The sequence below is a fragment of the Triticum aestivum genome, chromosome 5B (genome assembly GCF_018294505.1).
Source record: "Triticum aestivum cultivar Chinese Spring chromosome 5B, IWGSC CS RefSeq v2.1, whole genome shotgun sequence".
In the NCBI taxonomy this organism is placed as follows: Eukaryota; Viridiplantae; Streptophyta; class Magnoliopsida; order Poales; family Poaceae; genus Triticum; species Triticum aestivum.
In genome coordinates, this window is record NC_057807.1 from 534,073,523 (window position 1) to 534,093,245 (window position 19,723).

At 45.8% G+C, this 19,723-nt stretch overlaps 1 protein-coding gene across 1 annotated transcript; it reads left to right on the forward strand.

Annotated features, from left to right (window-relative positions):
• The first annotated feature begins 16,079 nt into the window (after positions 1–16,079).
• On the forward strand, positions 16,080–18,766 carry LOC123113000 (probable flavin-containing monooxygenase 1). The gene is made up of 5 exons (XM_044534099.1): positions 16,080–16,672; positions 17,066–17,303; positions 17,421–17,596; positions 17,716–18,074; positions 18,153–18,766. Exons 1-5 carry the CDS (start codon positions 16,223–16,225, stop codon positions 18,505–18,507), a joined length of 1,578 nt encoding a protein of 525 aa, XP_044390034.1. The 5' UTR covers positions 16,080–16,222; the 3' UTR covers positions 18,508–18,766.
• The last annotated feature ends 957 nt before the right edge of the window (positions 18,767–19,723 follow it).

The following is a 19,723-nucleotide window of genomic DNA, read 5'->3' on the forward strand; positions in this document are numbered from 1 at the left end:
TTAGGCCAGGTATAATTCCATCTTAAATACGCAAAATGTGAACCCTGACCTTGACAATTACTAGTCCACCTTTCCTTCTTTTTTTTGCCCTTTTTAGCTGCTCAACATTGTTTGTTTTTTTAATTTTTGGGCCTAACCCATTTTTTCAGATGTCCTAGTTGCAAGCCCATCTTCGATCCATTTGAAAGGCGACCAAGTCGGAGGGACCCAAGTTTTCATGTGTGTGTTTTAAAGCCACCATTTATATGATCTTTAGTTCCCAACGCATTGAGCTAGTTCCCCGCCTTTCTTTGAAATTTCATAGTTGCGTACAAATGAGACACGCCCTTTTGAGTCATACCCTTTTGTATATAAGGTTAGTTTTTTCACCAATTAAAAAATTGTTCTAGAATTTTAGAAAATGTTCGTGTTTTCAAAGAATTGTGCTCACTAATTCAAAAAAAGTTTGCAATTTAAAAATGTTCTGGATTTTTTTAAATGTTCATGTTTTCCAACATTGCACCAAATTTCAATACATGTTCACGTTTTCAAGTTTTGCTTTTTACAAAGTCAAAAATGTTCGGGAATATATAAAATTTCTTCACAGCTTTAAAAATGTTTAGACATTTCTAAAAGTGCTCGTGTTTAACAAAAATGTTTGCAATTTTGAAAAAGCATTTGAAACTTGAAAATTTGTTTGCAATTTTTTAGTAATGTTCAGTTACGCGCTGCCATTAGTTCTTTAAATTATGCGCTACTAATTTGTCACTACAACTAGTCAGTTTCCGTGGCTTGCAAGACGAGTGCACCAAGGGCATGTTTGGTTGCCCGCATTAGGCCCAGCCTGGCCCGAGCGGGAAGAAAGTGGCCCGTTTGGTTGCCTGTGTTTAGTGTGCGGCCCGCATCGCACGGAACTTAAAGCACCTGCAGGACAGCCCCAGGGGAAACGCAGGATTCGGCAGTAGCTCACGAGCCTGGCTCGGGCGAGGCAGGGGAGGGCGACGCGCTTCTCCCCTCGTGCGAGCAGGGGAGATGGCGCGAGCTCACCCGCGTCGCCGAAAAATCGGCGGGAGGATTTCGGCTCACCTCCCTCCGCTCCACCCCCTATTTAGCCCCTCCCTCACCGCCCCAACTCCCGCCACCATTCTTCCTCCGTTGGCACCTTCCCGCCGACGCGCACCGGCACCGACGAGCAGGTAAGCGGCGCATCTTCATCGGCCGGCGGTCCACGGCGCCGGAGCTCCTTCACCGGCCGGCGTTTATCTTCCACCACCGTCCCCCCTCGTCCTCAAGCTACAGCCATGGCCTCTGTGAGTTCAATCCCCCTTTCTCTCTGTTCCTTCTAGCTAGATCTGAGCTGCGGCTAGGGTTTGATCTAGATGCATGGTTGATTAGAGGTCTGATCTGTGAGCTGATATGGTTGGTTGCTATGCTGGAGTTCCAATTTGTGGTAGGGCTAGATGTTCAGGCATGTGGTAGGCTAGATTAGTGTTGGGGAACGTAGTAATTTCAAAAAAAAATCCTACGCACACGCAAGATCATGGTGATGCATAGCAACGAGAGGGGAGAGTGTTGTCTACGTACCCTTGTAGACCGAAGCGGAAGCGTTGACGCAAGGTAGAGGAAGTAGTCGTACGTCCTCCCGGTTCAACCGATCCAAGCACCGTTACTCCGGCACCTCCGAGTTCTTGACACGCGTACAGCTCGATGACGCACCCTCGATCTCCAATCCAGTAGAGGCTCCGAGGGGGAGTTCCGTCAGCACGACGGCGTGGTGACGATCTTGATGTTCTCCTGTCGCAGGGCTTCGCCTAAGCACCGCTACAATATGATCGAGGTGTAATATCGTGGAGGGGGGCACCGCACACGGCTAAGGAACGATCAATGATCAACTTGTGTGTCCTAGGGTGCCCCCTACCCCCGTATATAAAGGAGGGAGGGAGGAGGTGGCCGGCCCTAGGGGGGGCGCGCCATGAGGAGGGGGAAACCTACTCCAAGTAGGTTTCCCTCTCTTTTCCTTATCTTATTTGGAGGGGGAAGGAAAGAGTACTAGTATTAGGAAGTAGTACTAGTAGTAGTAATAGGAAGAGGGGGGAGGAGAAAGGAAAGGGGGGGCCGGCCCCCTCCCCAATTCGGATTGGGCTTGGGGGGGCGTGCCCCCCTCCCTTGCTCCTTCTCCCTTCCTCCTACATGGTCCCAATAAGGCCCATATACCTCCCGGGGGGTTCCGGTAACCTCCCGGAGCTCCAAACTTCTCCGGAACATTTCCGGTGTCCAAATATATCCGTCCAATATATCAATCTTTATGTCTCGACCATTTCGAGACTCCTCGTCATGTCCGTGATCATATCCGGGACTCCGAACAAACTTCGGTACATCAAAATACATAAACTCATAATATAATTGTCATCGAAACCTTAAGCGTGCGGACCCTACGGTTCGAGAACAATGTAGACATGACCGAGACATGTCTCCGGTCAATAACCAATAGCGGGACCTGGATGCCCATATTAGTTCCTACATATTCTACGAAGATCTTTATCGGTCAAACCGCACAACAACATACGTTGTTCCCTTTGTCATCGGTATGTTACTTGCCCGAGATTCGATCGTCGGTATCCAATACCTAGTTCAATCTCGTTACCGGCAAGTCTCTTTACTCGTTCTGTAATACATCATCTCACAACTAACTCATTAGTTGAAATGCTTGCAAGGCTTAAGTGATGTGTATTACCGAGAGGGCCCAGAGATACCTCTCCGATATTCGGAGTGACAAATCCTAATCTCGAAATACGCCAACTCAACAAGTACCTTCGGAGACACCTGTAGAGCACCTTTATAATCACCCAGTTACGTTGTGACGTTTGGTAGCACACAAAGTGTTCCTCCGGTAAACGGGAGTTGCATAATCTCATAGTCATAGGAACATGTATAAGTCATGAAGGAAGCAATAGCAACATACTAAATGATCGTGTGCTAAGCTAACGGAATGGGTCATGTCAATCAGATCATTCAACTAATGATGTGACCTTGTTAATCAAATAACAACTCCTTGTTCATGGTTAGGAAACATAACCATCTTTGATTAACAAGCTAGTCAAGTAGAGGCATACTAGTGACACTCTGTTTGTCTATATATTCACACATGTATTATGTTTCCGGTTAATACAATTCTAGCATGAATAATAAACATTTATCATGATATGAGAATAAATAATAACTTTATTATTGCCTCTAGGGCATATTTCCTTCAGTCTCCCACTTGCACTAGAGTCAATAATCTAGATTACACCACAATGTGATTAACATCGATAGTTCACATCATCATGTGATTAACACCCATAGTTCACATCGCCATGTGACCAACACCCAAAGGGTTTACTAGATTCAGTAATCTAGTTCACATCGCTATGTGATTAACACCCAAAGAGTACTAAGGTGTGATCATGTTTTGCTTGTGAGAGAATCTTAGTCAACGGATCTTTCACATTCAGATGCGTTATGTATTTTGCAATTTTCTATGTCTACAATGCTCTGCACGGAGCTACTCTAGCTAATTGCTCCCACTTTCAATATGTATCTAGATCGAGACTTAGAGTCATCCAGATCGGTGTCAAAACTTGCATCGACGTAACCCTTTACGACGAACCTTTTGTCACTTCCATAATCGAGAAACATATCCTTATTCCACTAAGGATAATTTTGACCGTTGTCCAGTGATCTACTCCTAGATCACTATTGTACTCCCTTGCCAAACTCAGTGCAGGGTATACAATAGATCTGGTACACAGCATGGCATACTTTATAGAACCTATGGCCAAGGCATAGGGAATGACTTTCATTCTCTTTCTATCTTCTGCCGTGGTCGGGTTTTGAGTCTTACTCAATTTCACACCTTGTAACACAGGCAAGAACTCTTTCTTTGACTGTTCCATTTTGAACTACTTCGAAATCTTGTCAAGGTATGTACTCATTGAAAAAACTTATCAAGCGTCTTGATCTATCTCTATAGATCTTAATGCTCAATATGTAAGCAGCTTCACCGAGGTCTTTCTTTGAAAAAACTCGTTTTAAGCACTCCTTTATGCTTTGCAGAATAAGTCTACATTATTCCGATCTACAATATGTCATTCACATATACTTATCAGAAATGTTGTAGTGCTCCCACTCACTTTCTAGTAAATACAGGCTTCACTGCAAGTCTGTATAAACTATATGCTTTGATCAACTTATCAAAGCGTATATTCCAACTCCGAGATGCTTGCACCAGTCCATAGATGCACATTTTGTTAACACCTTTAGGATCGACAAAACCTCTTGGTTGCATCACATACAACTCTTCTTTAATAACTCCATTAAGGAATGCAGTTTTGTTTATCCATTTGCCAGATTTCATAAAATGCGGCAATTGCTAACATTATTCGGATAGACTTTTAAGCATCGATACGAGTGAGAAAATCTCATTGTATTCAACATCTTGAACTTTGTCAAAAACCTTTTTCGACAAGTCTAGCTTTGTAGATAGTAACACTACTATCAGCGTCCGTCTTCCTCTTGAAGATCCATTTATTTTCTATGGCTTGCCGATCATCGGGCAACTCCCCCAAAGTCCACACTTTGTTCTCATACACGGATCTCATCTCATATTTCATGGCCTCAAGCCATTTCGCGGAATCTGGGCTCATCATCGCTTCCTCATAGTTTGTAGGTTCATCATGGTCTAGTTACATGACTTCCAGAACAGGATTACCGTACCACTCTGGTGCGGATCTCACTCTGGTTTACCTACGAGATTCGGTAGTAACTTGATCTGAAGTTACATGATCATCATCATTAGCTTCCTCACTAATTGGTGTAGTAGTCACAGGAACATATTTCTGTGATGAACTACTTTCCAATAAGGGAGAAGGTACAATTACCTCATCAAGTTCTACTTTCCTCCCACTCACTTCTTTCGAGAGAAACTCCTTCTCTTGAAAGGATCCATTTATTAGCAACGAATGTTTTGCCTTCGGATCTGTGATAGAAGGTGTACCCAACAATTTCCTTTGGGTATTCTATGAAGACGCACTTCTCCGATTTGGGTTTGAGCTTATCAGGATGAAACTTTTTCACATAAGCATCGCAGCCCCAAACTTTAAGAAACGACAACTTTGGTTTCTTGCTAAACCACAGTTCATATAGTGTCGTCTCAACGGATTTAGATGGTGCCCTATTTAACGTGAATGCAGCTGTCTCTAATGCATGATCCCAAAACGATATTGGTAAATTGGTAAGAAACATCATAGATTGTACTATATCCAATAAAGTACGGTTATGACGTTCGGACACACCATTATGATGTGGTGTTCCAGGTGGCATGAATTTGTGAAACTATTCCACATTGTTTTAATTGAAGACCAAACTCGTAACTCAAATATTTGTCTCCGCGATCAGATCGTAGAAACCTTATTTTCTTGTCACGATGATTTTTCCACTTCACTCTGAAATTCTTTGAACCTTTCAACTATTTCAGACTTATGTTTCATCAAGTAGATATACCCATATCTGCTCAAATCATCTGTGAAGGTCAGAAAATAACGATACCCGCCGCGAGCCTTAACACTCATTGGATCGCATACATCAGTATGTATTATTTCCAATAAGTCAGTTGCTCGCTCCACTGTTCCGGAGAACGGAGTCTTAGTCATCTTGCCCATGAGGCATGGTTCGCAAGCATCAAGTGATTCATAATCAAGTGATTCCAAAATCCCATCAGCATGGAGTTTCTTCATGCGCTTTACACCAATATGACCTAAACGGCAGTGCCACAAATAAGTTGCACTATCATTATTAACTTTGCATCTTTTGGTTTCAATATTATGAATATGTGTATCACTACGATCGAGATCCAATGAACCATTTTCATTGGGTGTGTAACCATATAAGGTTTTATTCATGTAAACAGAACAACAGTTTATTCTCTTACTTAAATGAATAACCGTATTGCAATAAACACGATCAAATCATATTCATGCTCAAAGCAAACACCAAATAACATTTATTTAGGTTCAACACTAATCCCGAAAGTATAGGGAGTGTGCGATGATGATCATATCAATCTTGAAACTACTTTCAACACACATCGTCACTTCACCCTTAACTAGTTTCTGTTTATTCTGCAACTCCCGTTTCGAGTTAATACTCTTAGCAACTGAACCAGTACCAAATACTGAGGGGTTGCTATAAACACTAGTAAAGTACACATCAATAACATGTATATCAAATATACCTTTGTTTACTTTGCCATCCTTCTTATCCGCCAAATACTTGGGGTAGTTCTGCTTCCAGTAACCAGTCCCTTTGCAGTAGAAGCACTTAGTCTCAGGCTTAGGTCCAGACTTGGGCTTCTTCACTTGAGCAGCAACTTGCTTGCCGTTCTTCTTGAAGTTCTCTTCTATCCCTTTGCCCTTTTCTTGAAACTAGTGGTCTTGTTAACCATCAACACTTGATGTTCTTTCTTGATTTCTACCTTCATCGATTTCATCATCATGAAAAACTCGGGAATCATTTTCATCATCCCTTGCATACTATAGTTCATCACGAAGTTCTAGTAACTTGGTGATGGTGACTAGAGAATTCTGTCAATCACTATCTTATCTGGAAGATTAACTCCCACTTGATTCAAGCGATTGTAGTACCCAGACAATCTGAGCACATGCTCACTAGTTGAGCAATTCTTCTCCATCTTTTAGCTATAGAACTTGTTGGAGACTTCATATCTGTCAACTCGGGTATTTGCCTGAAATATTAACTTCAATTCCTGGAACATCTCATATGGTCCATGATGTTCAAAACATCTTTGAAGTCCCGATTCTAAGCCATAAAGCATGCTGCACTAAACTATCAAGTAGTCATCATATTGAGCTAGCCAAACGTTCATAACGTCTGCATCTGCTCCTGCAATAGGTCTGTCACCTAGCGGTGCATTAAGGACATAATACTTCTGCGCAGCAATGAGGATAAACCTCAGATCACGGATCCAATCTGCATCATTGCTACTAACATTTTTCAACACAGTTTTCTCTAGGAACATATCAAAATAAACATATGAAAGCAACAACGCGAGCTATTGATCAACATAATTTGCAAAATAATACCAGGACTAAGTTCATGATAAATTTAAGTTCAATTAACCATATTACTTAAGAACTCCCACTTAGACAGACATCTCTCTAGTCATCTAAGTGATCACGTGATCCAAATCAACTAAACCATAACCGATCATCACGTGAGATGGAGTAGTTTTCAATGGTGAACATCACTATGTTGATCATATCTACTATATGATTCACGCTCGACCTTTCGGTCTCCATGCTCCGAGGCCATATCTGCATATGCTAGGCTCGTCAAGTTTAACCTGAGTATTCCGCGTGTGCAAAACTGGCTTGCACCCGTTGTAGATGGACGTAGAGCTTATCACACCCGATCATCACGTGGTGTCTGGGCATGACGAACTTTGGCAACGGTGCATACTCAGGAAGAACACTTCTTGATAATTAGTGAGAGATCATCTTAAAATGCTACCGTCAATCAAAGCAAGAATAAGATGTATAATAGATAAACATCATATGCAATCAAAATATGTGACATGATATGGCCATGATCATCTTGCGCTTTTGATCTCCATCTCCAAAGTACTGTCATGATCTCTATCGTCACTGGCACGACACCATGATCTTCATCATCTTGATCTATATCAATGTGTCATCACATGGTTGTCTCACCAACTATTGCTCTTGCAACTATTGCTATCGTATAGCGATAAAGTAAAGCAATTATTTGGCACTTGCATCTTATGCAACAAAGAGACATCCCTAGGGCTTCTACCAGTTGCCGATAACTTCAACAAAACATGATCATCTCATACAACAACTTATATCTCATCACGTCTTGACCATATCACATCACAACATGCCCTGCAAAAACAAGTTAGACGTCCTCTACTTTGTTGTTGCAAGTTTTACGTGGCTGCTACGGGCTTAAGCAGGAACCAATCTCACCTACGCATCAAAAGCACAACGATAGTTTGTCAAGTTGATGCTGTTTTAACCTTCGCAAGGACCGGGCGTAGCCACACTCGGTTCAACTAAAGTTGGAGAAACTGACACCCGCTAGTCACCTGTGTGCAAAGCACGGCGGTAAAACCAGTCTCGCGTAAGCGTACGCGTAATGTCGGTCCGGGCCGCTTCATCCAACAATACCGCCGAACCAAAGTATGACATGCTAGTAAGAAGTATGACTTATATCGCCCACAACTCACTTGTGTTCTACTCGTGCATATAACATCAAACCATAAAAACCTAGGCTCGGATGCCACTGTTGGGGAACGTAGTAATTTCAAAAAAAATTCCTACGCACACGCAAGATCATGGTGATGCATAGCAACGAGAGGGGAGAGTGTTGTCTACGTACCCTCATAGACCGAAGCGGAAGCGTTGACGCAACGTAGAGGAAGTAGTCGTACGTCCTCCCGGTTCAACCGATCCAAGCACCGTTACTCCGGCACCTCCGAGTTCTTGACACGCGTACAGCTCGATGACGCACCCTCGATCTCCAATCCAGTAGAGGCTCCGAGGGGGAGTTCCGTCAGCACGACGGCGTGGTGACGATCTTGATGTTCTCCTGTCGCAGGGCTTCGCCTAAGCACCGCTACAATATGATCGAGGTGTAATATCGTGGAGGGGGGCACCGCACACGGCTAAGGAACGATCAATGATCAACTTGTGTGTCCTAGGGTGCCCCCCTACCCCCGTATATAAAGGAGGGAGGGAGGAGGTGGCCGGCCCTAGGGGGGCGCGCCATGAGGAGGGGGAAACCTACTCCAAGTAGGTTTCCCTCTCTTTTCCTTATCTTATTTGGAGGGGGGAGGAAAGAGTACTAGTATTAGGAAGTAGTACTAGTAGTAGTAATAGGAAGAGGGGGAAGGAGAAAGGAAAGGGCGGGCCGGCCCCCCTCCCCAATTCGGATTGGGCTTGGGGGGGCGTGCCCCCCTCCCTTGCTCCTTCTCCCTTCCTCCTACATGGGCCCAATAAGGCCCATATACCTCCCGGGGGATTCCGGTAACCTCCCGGAGCTCCAAACTTCTTCGGAACCTTTCCGGTGTCCAAATATATCCGTCCAATATATCAATCTTTATGTCTCGACCATTTCGAGACTCCTCGTCATGTCCGTGATCATATCCGGGACTCCAAACAAACTTCGGTACATCAAAATACATAAACTCATAATATAATTGTCATTGAAACCTTAAGCGTGCGGACCCTACGGTTCGAGAACAATGTAGACATGACCGAGACATGTCTCCGGTCAATAACCAATAGCGGGACCTGGATGCCCATATTAGTTCCTACATATTCTACGAAGATCTTTATCGGTCAAACCGCACAACAACATACGTTGTTCCCTTTGTCATCGGTATGTTACTTGCCCGAGATTCGATCATCGGTATCCAATACCTAGTTCAATCTCGTTACCGGCAAGTCTCTTTACTCGTTCCGTAATACATCATCTCACAACTAACTCATTAGTTGAAATGCTTGCAAGGCTTAAGTGATGTGTATTACCGAGAGGGCCCAGAGATACCTCTCCGACATTCGGAGTGACAAATCCTAATCTCGAAATATGCCAACTCAACAAGTACCTTCGGAGACACCTGTAGAGCACCTTTATAATCACCCAGTTACGTTGTGACGTTTGGTAGCACACAAAGTGTTCCTCCGGTAAACGGGAGTTGCATAATCTCATAGTCATAGGAACATGTATAAGTCATGAAGGAAGCAATAGCAACATACTAAATGATCATGTGCTAAGCTAACGGAATGGGTCATGTCAATCGGATCATTCAACTAATGATGTGACCTTGTTAATCAAATAACAACTCCTTGTTCATGGTTAGGAAACATAACCATCTTTGATTAACAAGCTAGTCAAGTAGAGGCATACTAGTGACACTCTGTTTGTCTATATATTCACACATGTATTATGTTTCCGGTTAATACAATTCTAGCATGAATAATAAACATTTATCATGATATGAGGAAATAAATAATAACTTTATTATTGCCTCTAGGGCATATTTCCTTCAATTAGTAGTAGAGTTTGAAGTTGAGCCTTGTGCTTGTGTTGAATCATGCTTAGATCTGTGATTTGTAGCTATTGGTGGTCCATTTGTAGCATGTTGTTTGTTGTAGATGTATGTTTCTGCTCATAGATTGTCTGGTATGCTTAGTATGATAGTGATGAAGCATGTGCTTGCTATGATAGTGATGAACCATGTACATGTATGCTCCTGCTTTAATGGACTGTCCGGTATGTTGTGTGCTATGCTCACTGTCAATGCGTGCTATGATTGTAGGACATGATCACGCAGACGCAAGATCTTAGTCAGGCCATTGTCGTGTCCGACAGCTAGTTTGCTCCATCGTTTGTCGAGGACTCGCAGCCTATCTTCGAGATGGCACCTGATTCAGAGGTGTTGAAGTCTGATTCCCTCTATGTGCCAGTAGTGCTCATTGAGCCAACTCCTGCTGCTGCTGCTACTGTCGCTGCAATCAAGCTAGCAGCAGCAAAGGCAAAGAAGGATGGTAGGTCGAACAGCATGAAGTGGCAGCCGTTCATGTCCACGTTCGTGCTGAACAAGATGTGTGAGCTCATCTCTAGTGGAGTTAGGACTGACAAGGGCTTCAAGAAGGTGCACTTAAACACCGTTGCGAAGCAGGTGTTCGAGTTCTGTGGGCAAGAGGTGTCTGCCACCCAGGTGTACAACCACCTGAGGAAGTGAAGAAGTCGATGGATCCAAGTGTCCAAGCTGAGAGACCTTAGCGGCGCCTCATGGGATGAGAACACTTGCTTCATAGTTCTGGAGGCAGAGCACTACGCCGGCCATGTCGCAGTTAGCTCACAGCCCTCTTCCTTTGCATATTGTTCACCATTGCCTACTCCTAGTCGCAACTAACAACACATGTGTTTCATTCTTAGGACCACCCAAGGGACGCTGAGTTCCTCGACACACCCATCCAGAACTACGACCAGATGCAGCACATCTTCTCCTTCGGGCTGGCAACTGGGAAACATGCCATGGGCTCGGGTGAGCCTCTTGGTTCTCCCATGTCAGATTTCCCTGGGACACCGGATGTCGAGGTCCTTGATGGCCTTGACAAGCCCGCTGCGAAGCCCTTCGACAAGCCATTTGACCCCAACCATGATAGGAAGAGGAAGGAGGCCTGATGGAGGAGGAGATCAATGTCTTTTGCAGCATGACTGAGGCGGTGAAGGAGGTGGCAACAGCCATCAGGGAGTGCAAGCCCCTCGACGTCCACCCTGACCTGTATGGCGCTGTCATGACCCCGGGTGGATTCAGCGAGGAGGCTTTCATGGCAGCTCTCAACCACCTGCTTGACAACAAGGCCCAGGGTGTTGGGTTCGTTGCCATGGCCGACGCTCACAGGGTGCTGTGGCTCAGGAGCTGGCTGGGCAAGCACTACTACTAGAGTAGTGCTGCCTGTGAGCGTGCATGATCCCCGACGGCGATGGCGGTGGCGACGACGATGACGATGACGACGTACATTTTGTGTAGCTAGGGCTCAAAAACTATTTGATGGTCTGTATATTTTGGTGAGGTGGTATATACTAACTCCTCACGCTGATGGTGAACTTGTGGTGGTAGGACGACACCCTCTTTTGGATGTGGTGGTAGGTTAACACCAAGGTAGTGCTAGGTTGAACTTGCTATGCCGTATGATCATGCATGCTTTACTTCTGTTCTGCTCCATTGTTGTTTCTGTGCTACTTTGCTTGCTACTTGTGCTCCATTGATTTGCTGCTTCAACTCTTCCTCTTATGCATTGCTAGGGCAAGTGGTATGCCGTGTTCATCGGTGAGGTTCCAGGGGTTTATAGTTCATGGGAAGAAGCCAATGCACAAGTGGCATTGTATAGCAACTGCAACTATAGAGGGTTCAAGACTAGGCCGGCAGCAGAACAAGCTTACTCCGCCTGGGTGCGAAAGTACGGAGGCAGCAGTGTCGACAGTGGCAAGGTTGGAGCTGTCAAAGTGGAAGCTGCTAAGGTGGATCGTCAGTTCGGCCTGAAGCTGAAGAACTTCATCATCTTCGCCCAGTTCGTCACCATTGCTGTGTTGTGGCGTTGGTGTTCTAGCTGTGATCATTGCGGGTAAGCTCATCAACTAGGGTACAAGGTAAGCACAACATGTACGTCGTATGCAACCAACGCCATGTTCATGTGCCGCTAGGGCCAATGCAGCCAACCAAACAAAGTGCACTTGGGTATTACCTAATGCAGGGACTAGGGATGCAGGCAACCAAATAACTTATGGCGTATTAAGGCCTGTTTTTTCTCAACCAGGCTGGGTTGAGAAGGCTATGCAATGCAACTACTGTTCCAAACTGGAACCAAACACGCCCTAATAAAAGGTCCGTTGTTCGAACCATGGCCTCACGGGACATTCCTTTTGGGGGATATTTGCACGTGACTACTCATTGTCAGTTTGACACTAGGCCAGGCCGTCAGAGAAGCTCCCATCGTTGTGGGCTGGGTGTCCTGGGCGACAAACAGAAAAAAACAGCAAGAAAACAAAACAAACAATACAATGGTAGGGCTTTATTTATCTGATGATGGCATAGTTAGATGTGAGGTATTATTTCACATTTAGATGTGGCATAGTCAGACCCATCTTTTGTGTATTTTGTTTGTTATTTCACTAGCAACGTATATATTTCACTAGCAACATCTACTATACCACTAAGCTCCCTAGGATTGAAGGCCTCTCGTTCAACTAAGGTCGTCGATTTTGACCAATTTCTCACTTAATTCTTTTAATTAAGAGTGCTTTTTTATTTTGAAGCTCTCCCATTCAAATGAGAAATTCAATATTGAACTTGATTCATGATTTTGACTGGGTCAAGAATTTTTCAAATCAATCGAAAGCAACCGGGCTATAAAACCATACAAATCTTGTGCACCCTCATCACTTGGAAAAATGAAGCGCCAACATGTGACACAGTAGCATCAATATATTACATGCTGCCATTGACGCAAAAAAAATCTCCATGCAAGTATGAGTTGATTAGCAGACAACACAAAATCACACCACGAAAGGCCCATCAAAACACCGCACTATATGAATTAAAAAAACACGCTCTATCATATTTCCCACTAATCAAACCAAATACTCCGTCCGTTTCAAAATATAAGGTGTATTAGTTTATTGAAAAGTCAAATTCTTTTAAGGTTGACCAAGTTCAGAGCCAAAAATATCGAGATCCACAATACTAAATAAATGAAATATGAAAATTCATTTCATGATGAATCTAAAAATCTGATTTGATATTATGGTTATTGATATATTTTCAAAGAAATGTGGTCAAACTTAAAGAGGTTTGACATTTCAAAAAACTAATGCACCTTATATTTTGAAATAGATGGAGTAAAAAAATATGAAAACCTAATGACATCAACGGCACAGCAAAGCGCGCCCAACTCTTCTAGTATATATATTATCCCCGCAAAAAGGCAACATATATATCATACCAAAATATAAGACGGCCTACCAAACGTTTATATTTTGGTCCCGATATATTTGGTCGGAATACATGTTCTCAGCCGTATTGGCTGTGCCCTGAAACCGCTGGCACGTTGGAAGCTTGATTCTATCATGGTTGAGCTGGATTCTATCATTGCAACCAAACTGATCCAAACAAGGGATTGGCCAGATCGATATATTCATCGTTATAGTTAGGGAGATCAAGCACCTAATGGGTCTTCGTGATTCTTGTATTATTCGTGTATAATCCGTTCTCAAAACAAGGTCAACGATAGCTTAGCTAGTTTTGCCAAATTAGAAGGCAGAACCATAACTCTGCTTTGCTCCTGCCTCCTCCTGCTGAACTCTCATCTAGGGTTTCCACGCCTCTTGTCGATGCCGTTGCCGGTCCGACTCGTTTCCTACCATGGAGGTGCGGTGGATTCCAGCCCTTGCCGGCGGGAGGGCTTCGTTTTTAGTTGTTTTTCTGAGTTTTGTTAGCATTTGTGCCATGCTCAAGAAGACGAGGCGGTGGCGGCTTCTTGGAGATGGAATGAGGTTTTTTCTGCCTAGCCCCCGTCTCGGTGATGTTTCAAGCATTATCGGAAGGCGTGTGGAGGTTTGTCTCCGACAGATCTCGTGTGATCCGGTCGGCGTTTGACTTCGGTGGTCAGATCTTTCTGATCTACACTTCTCTTCATCGACGGCGGTTGTTGTGCGTCCTATGGGACCTTAGGACGACGATTTCCCGACTGTCTACGAAAACAATGTTCGCCTGGCTCCGACGAGGAAGGGGCGATGACGGCGGCGCGCCTTTGGCTTGCCCCAGTGCTTGCAGTCATCGCTAGGTGGTCTACGGACCTGGATGTAAATTTTACTTCTAGTTTTTTGTACTAAATTGTCAATTGATGAATAGGTTGAAAGTTTTTTTTTAAAAGGCAGTACTATGATCTGGATTGGTTCTGGGCTGATTGCATGAATACGATGAGTTGAGTAATAATCCGGAAAAGAAAAAGGAAGCTTGATTCACCGCGTGTCGATCGAGGCTTTTCTTCTCTGGGGAGTAAATTGCACAAAACCACCACTTTGAAGGTTAGGTTTGCGAAAAACACTACAATACATTTTTTTGCAGAAAACACCACGTCTACGGTAATCTTTTTGCAAAAATCACTGATCGGCGGATCTTACGCTGTTAAGTAAGATTATGACAGATAGGTCCCATTTTTCGCTGACATGGCATAACATTTTACCCAAGACAGCCTTAGACGGGTAAAAAAGCTAAAACACCCGCAAGTTTTTTCCCATGTGCTGCCCAGGCCCTTGCCATGTCCTGCCACACAGCAAGCTGCCTCGATGTCGCCGGTCACCACCATCCGCCAGCCGCCGCCGTGTTCACCTCCCTGCCCCGCCGCGCACCAGCCTCTGCCAGCCGCCCCCGCCTCTGCTCAACCGCGCCACCGCCGCCATGCACCGTCCAGGCGGGTAAGGGCCCACCTCGAGCAGGCCCGGACGCTCCCCGCGCCCCTCGATATGAGCTGCAGACGGCGGTGCGCGCACGCGCTCCAGGCGTCGCACCTCCGGCGAGGGATGCCGCGCTGCTCTGTCGCCCCCTTCTGCCCCCAGCGCCGCCACATCCGGATCCGGCGAGGGAGGCCGCACCACCGCCCCGATTTGGCCTCCGTGAAGAGACGCCCATCGACGATTACCGGATGCGGCGAGGTATGCCACGCCGCCGCCCCCATTGGCCTCCAGAGCAAGGAGGCGCCCAGCGCCGGCTGCCGGATCCGACGAGGGATGCCGCCGCTGCCCCGATTTGGCCTTCTGCGCAAGGAGGTGCCCAGCGCCGGCTGCGTTGACCGCCCCAACCTGTGGCGAGGATCCGATTGCATTTTCCCTTTTTGCTTTAGGGGTGTATGTGTAAACTGTATGGACTAGTTTGTAAAATTAGATTAAAATTGACCTAGCATGAAATTTTATGCCACATAGGCAAAAAAGGGCCCCAACTGTCATAAGCGTGCTTAACCGAGCCAAATCCGCCGATCGGTGGTTTTTGCAAAAAAGATTAATGAAGACATGGTGTATTCTGCAAAAAAAATGTATTGTAGTGTTTTTTGCAAACCTCGCCTTCAAAGTAGTGGTTTTGTGCAATTTACTCTTCTCTGGGCGATGCATATTTTTCCTGATCGGCGACCATCGCTTTCATCTTTTGCACATTTCTCCTGCATCTTCTTGACGAAGAGATATGATAGGCTAAGTGTAGATTTGACGAGCCCTCTCTGGAATCTTCACGGAAACTAGTAGCGCAAAATGAAAACCTGCTGTAACCACTACTCCTACCCTAGCACTCTCCACTACTAGTTTCTTGCACATCTCACCACTCGGAGCAAATGCTAAACTGACAGTTCTAGAAAAGGCTAATCACACCCATTTGCGTGATGCCGCGTGACACATAAGCGAGGAGCCTACTAGTAGTACTAGCATTAGCTCACTCGAGTGGCATGCATACACGACCAAAGCATGTGACCTGCAAAGTCCAAACCCAGCTGAACCCACCCGGCCACGCTCTAACATCACCTCCCCCACTAACTCCTCACAAGCAAACGCCAGCCCGCATCACACACTCACACGCTAGCCAACCACTGGACACGCGGCCCATCCCATCATGGAGAAGACACAGAAGAGGGTGGCCATCGTCGGCGCCGGCGCGAGCGGCCTGGCGGCGTGCAAGCACGCCCTGGAGCGCGGCCTCCGGCCGGTCGTCTTCGAGTACTCGGACGCCATCGGCGGCGTGTGGGCGCGCGCGCTGGCGTCGACGCGCCTACAGACGCCGCGCACGCTCTACGAGTTCTCCGACTTCCCCTGGCCGCCGGAGGTCGCCGAGGTGTTCCCGGACCACGCCCAGGCCACGGCGTACCTGCGCTCCTTCGCGGCGCGGTTCGGCGTGCTGGAGCGCGTCCGGTTCGGATGCCGCGTGACGGCGATGGAGTACGCCGGGGTCGGCGAGGAGGAGGTCCTGGCGTGGGACCAGTGGGCCGGCGATGGGTCGGCCTTCGGCTCCGGTAGCGGCGAGTGGCGGCTCGCCGTGCAGCAGCAGGGAGGCGGCGACGTCGAGGTAAGAGCAGGAGTACGTACGGTGGGAACCTCATACTGTACGACAGCGAAATTTGTGTGGCTCATCTTTCACTCCAGTACAGTGTCATCCATGAGCCCATCACCAGATATTTGCTGTCGTACGGTGTCATCCATGTTGCTCATTCTCAACCTTCTCCAAAAAAATGTTGCTGTAACACTTGAACAGATCATACTGGTACTGGCTTATGTATATCCAAACAAGCAGGTCACCAAGACATCGCAACCAGCATCATCAGCATATATATATATATGGGATAGACAGCCAATTTATTTATCAGTGCCGACTTATATGAGCTAACACTTCAGTTCATGCTAAACACTGGCAACAGCTGATTCTTGGCTCTGATGTCAACTCACAACTATCCGTTTCCAGACATATGTTGCGGATTTTGTGATCCTGTGCACCGGGAGATTCAGCGGCATCACGAATATACCCACATTCCCTCCCGACAAAGGGCCGGAGAAATTCGAGGGCACGGTGATCCACTCCATGGACTACTCCGACATGGGCACCGCAAAGGCCACCGAGCTCATCAGGGGCAAGCTCGTCACCGTTGTTGGCTACCAGAAGTCTGCTCTTGACATCGCCGCAGAGTGCGCAAACACAAACGGTGAGATCTCTAGCTTTCCTGCAACTCTTCACTGCAGAGCGATCAAAAGGAAGAAGGTTTCAGAACCAACACTGAGGTCAGATATATCTTAATTTTGTTCATTGTTGTTGCGCTCAGGAGCCAAGTATCCATGCACAATAATATGTCGAACGAAGAGATGGATCATACCCGACTACTACGCTTGGGGCGTTCCCATTGCGTTCTTCTACCTCAACCGCTTCTCGGAGCTCCTAGTACACAAGCCAGGAGAGGGGCTGCTCCTCAGCATTCTTGCTACCTTCTTATCACCCTTGGTAAGGGCAACTGGCCACTAGCAGTTCCTACTTGTACCACACCACTCTCGCAAGTAAATACAGATCATCAATTTGTGCTCATGCATGTATTTAACCCAAATACACACCTACCTGATCAGAGATGGCTGTTCTCGAAGTTTGTCGAGAGCTACTATAGATGGGCAGTACCCATGGATAAGCACGGCATGGTGCCCGACCACAGTTTCTTCCAGGCCATCAGCTCTTGCTTGGTTGCCATATTGCCAGACAAATTCTATGACATGGTTGATCAAGGAAGCATTGTTCTCAAGAAAGCAAAGAGCTTCAGTTTCTGCAAACAAGGTGTCATTGTCGAAGGTGATTCCGCACCAATAAAGAGCGACGTGGTCATATTCGCCACCGGATACAAGGGAGACCAAAAGCTAAAGGAGATGTTCACATCATCCTTGTTCAGAGACATTGTGACTGGCCCACCATCCAGTATTATTCCTCTCTACAGGTTTAGCTTGCCCTTCTCTCAAACATGCTTGTTCTGTACATATGCAGAAGCTCACAGTTGTTTTTGTGAACTGAGCAGGCAATGCGTGCATCCTAGGATCCCACAGCTGGCGATCATCGGCTACTCTGAGAGCATAGCAAACCTGCACACATTCGACATGCGCTCCAAATGGTTGGCGCATTTCCTTGACGGGGTATTTCAGTTGCCTAGCATAAAGTCTATGGAGATGGATATAAAGGAATGGGATGAATACATGAAGAGGTACTCTCGCGAATACTTCCGTCGATCTTGCGTTGGAGCTCTCCACATCTGGTACAATGACCAGTTGTGCCAGGACATGGGGTGTGAACCCAGGAGGAAGAAAGGGTTCTTTGCAGATTGGCTGTTGCCATATCTTCCATCAGATTACAAGGATATCAACCTGAAGAAGTGATGTATGAGATCTGTCGCGCCATCGCCGTTCTTAAATCAAACAGAAACATTGCCATCCCAGCGATTCCGTGCTGACTATTGTACAAATTAAATGTCATAGAATAAGCTCTTCGGTTGAACCTAGATCTGCTGCCCTGTTCCTAAATAGATGCAGCAAGTCAGGTGTTAAATCATACAGTACCTGTTACTGTCCTCCCAGGACTGCTTCCAACGAGCAAACCATTATCAGTATTAGTTTCAAAAGATGATGATATGCTTCATGTAAACTTCCTGGTGAACTATGTGCGCATCAACCTGACATGCCGTCAAATAAAAAACTGAGCAGACTTGTCAATTGACTCCCAACACTATTCAGAATTAACTTCCTAAAAACAAAAATGGTGCCCCCTCTGAACCCGGATCTTTAGCTACTCTACCGTGACATATAACTTGTCTCTTTCAAGGGATTCCCTCCTTCAACCAAGTGTGACCATCACCACCGAATATGGTAATCGCCTATTAAAAAAAGCGTGAGGTGTCCAAAAGACTGCTCTGAAAATACTAACTGTCCAGCTAGATGATGCTCACCTCTGAAACCAAACCAACCAATACTTACTGAACCATCACCAATGGGCAACTAAGAGCTTCCACTATGGGTGAGCAGTTTGATGTGGCAGCATGCCATTGAGTCAATAAATTAGGTGCTCATACTTATGGCTGTAACCTGTAAGTGACCTTCTTTAGATTTACTGGAGCAGTCCTTATGCAACCTGGATATAAAGTATGCAGTATCACCTCAAAGTGCAACATGAGGTGGTATGTGCAAAGTTAACTCTACATGCCAGTTTCGACTTAAATTCGAAAGGGGTCTATAAATTAGCAGGCATCTTCAAACTCATCCATGATTCAGTGACTCCCAGTGTGTCGCTGAAGACCCAAAAAAAAAAAGATAACTGACAGAAAATAAAACAAGACATGGGACCACAGGGTCACAGGAATAAACCAAGAAGGCAAGCAAGTGGTGGTTCGTTCGGTGTCATCCAGCCATCCAATAGATCCAACCCATCCAGAGAATCGAACCCAAGGTTTACATAATAGACACCGTTTCCTCTCCATCCTCGACTCCTTCCTAGACAGAACTCTGAAGAAGGGCAGCATAACAGACAGGAAGAGCGTGACGCTGACGTACCCAGGCCATCAGGAAGTCATGGAATACATCAGGTCGTACCTAGTACATG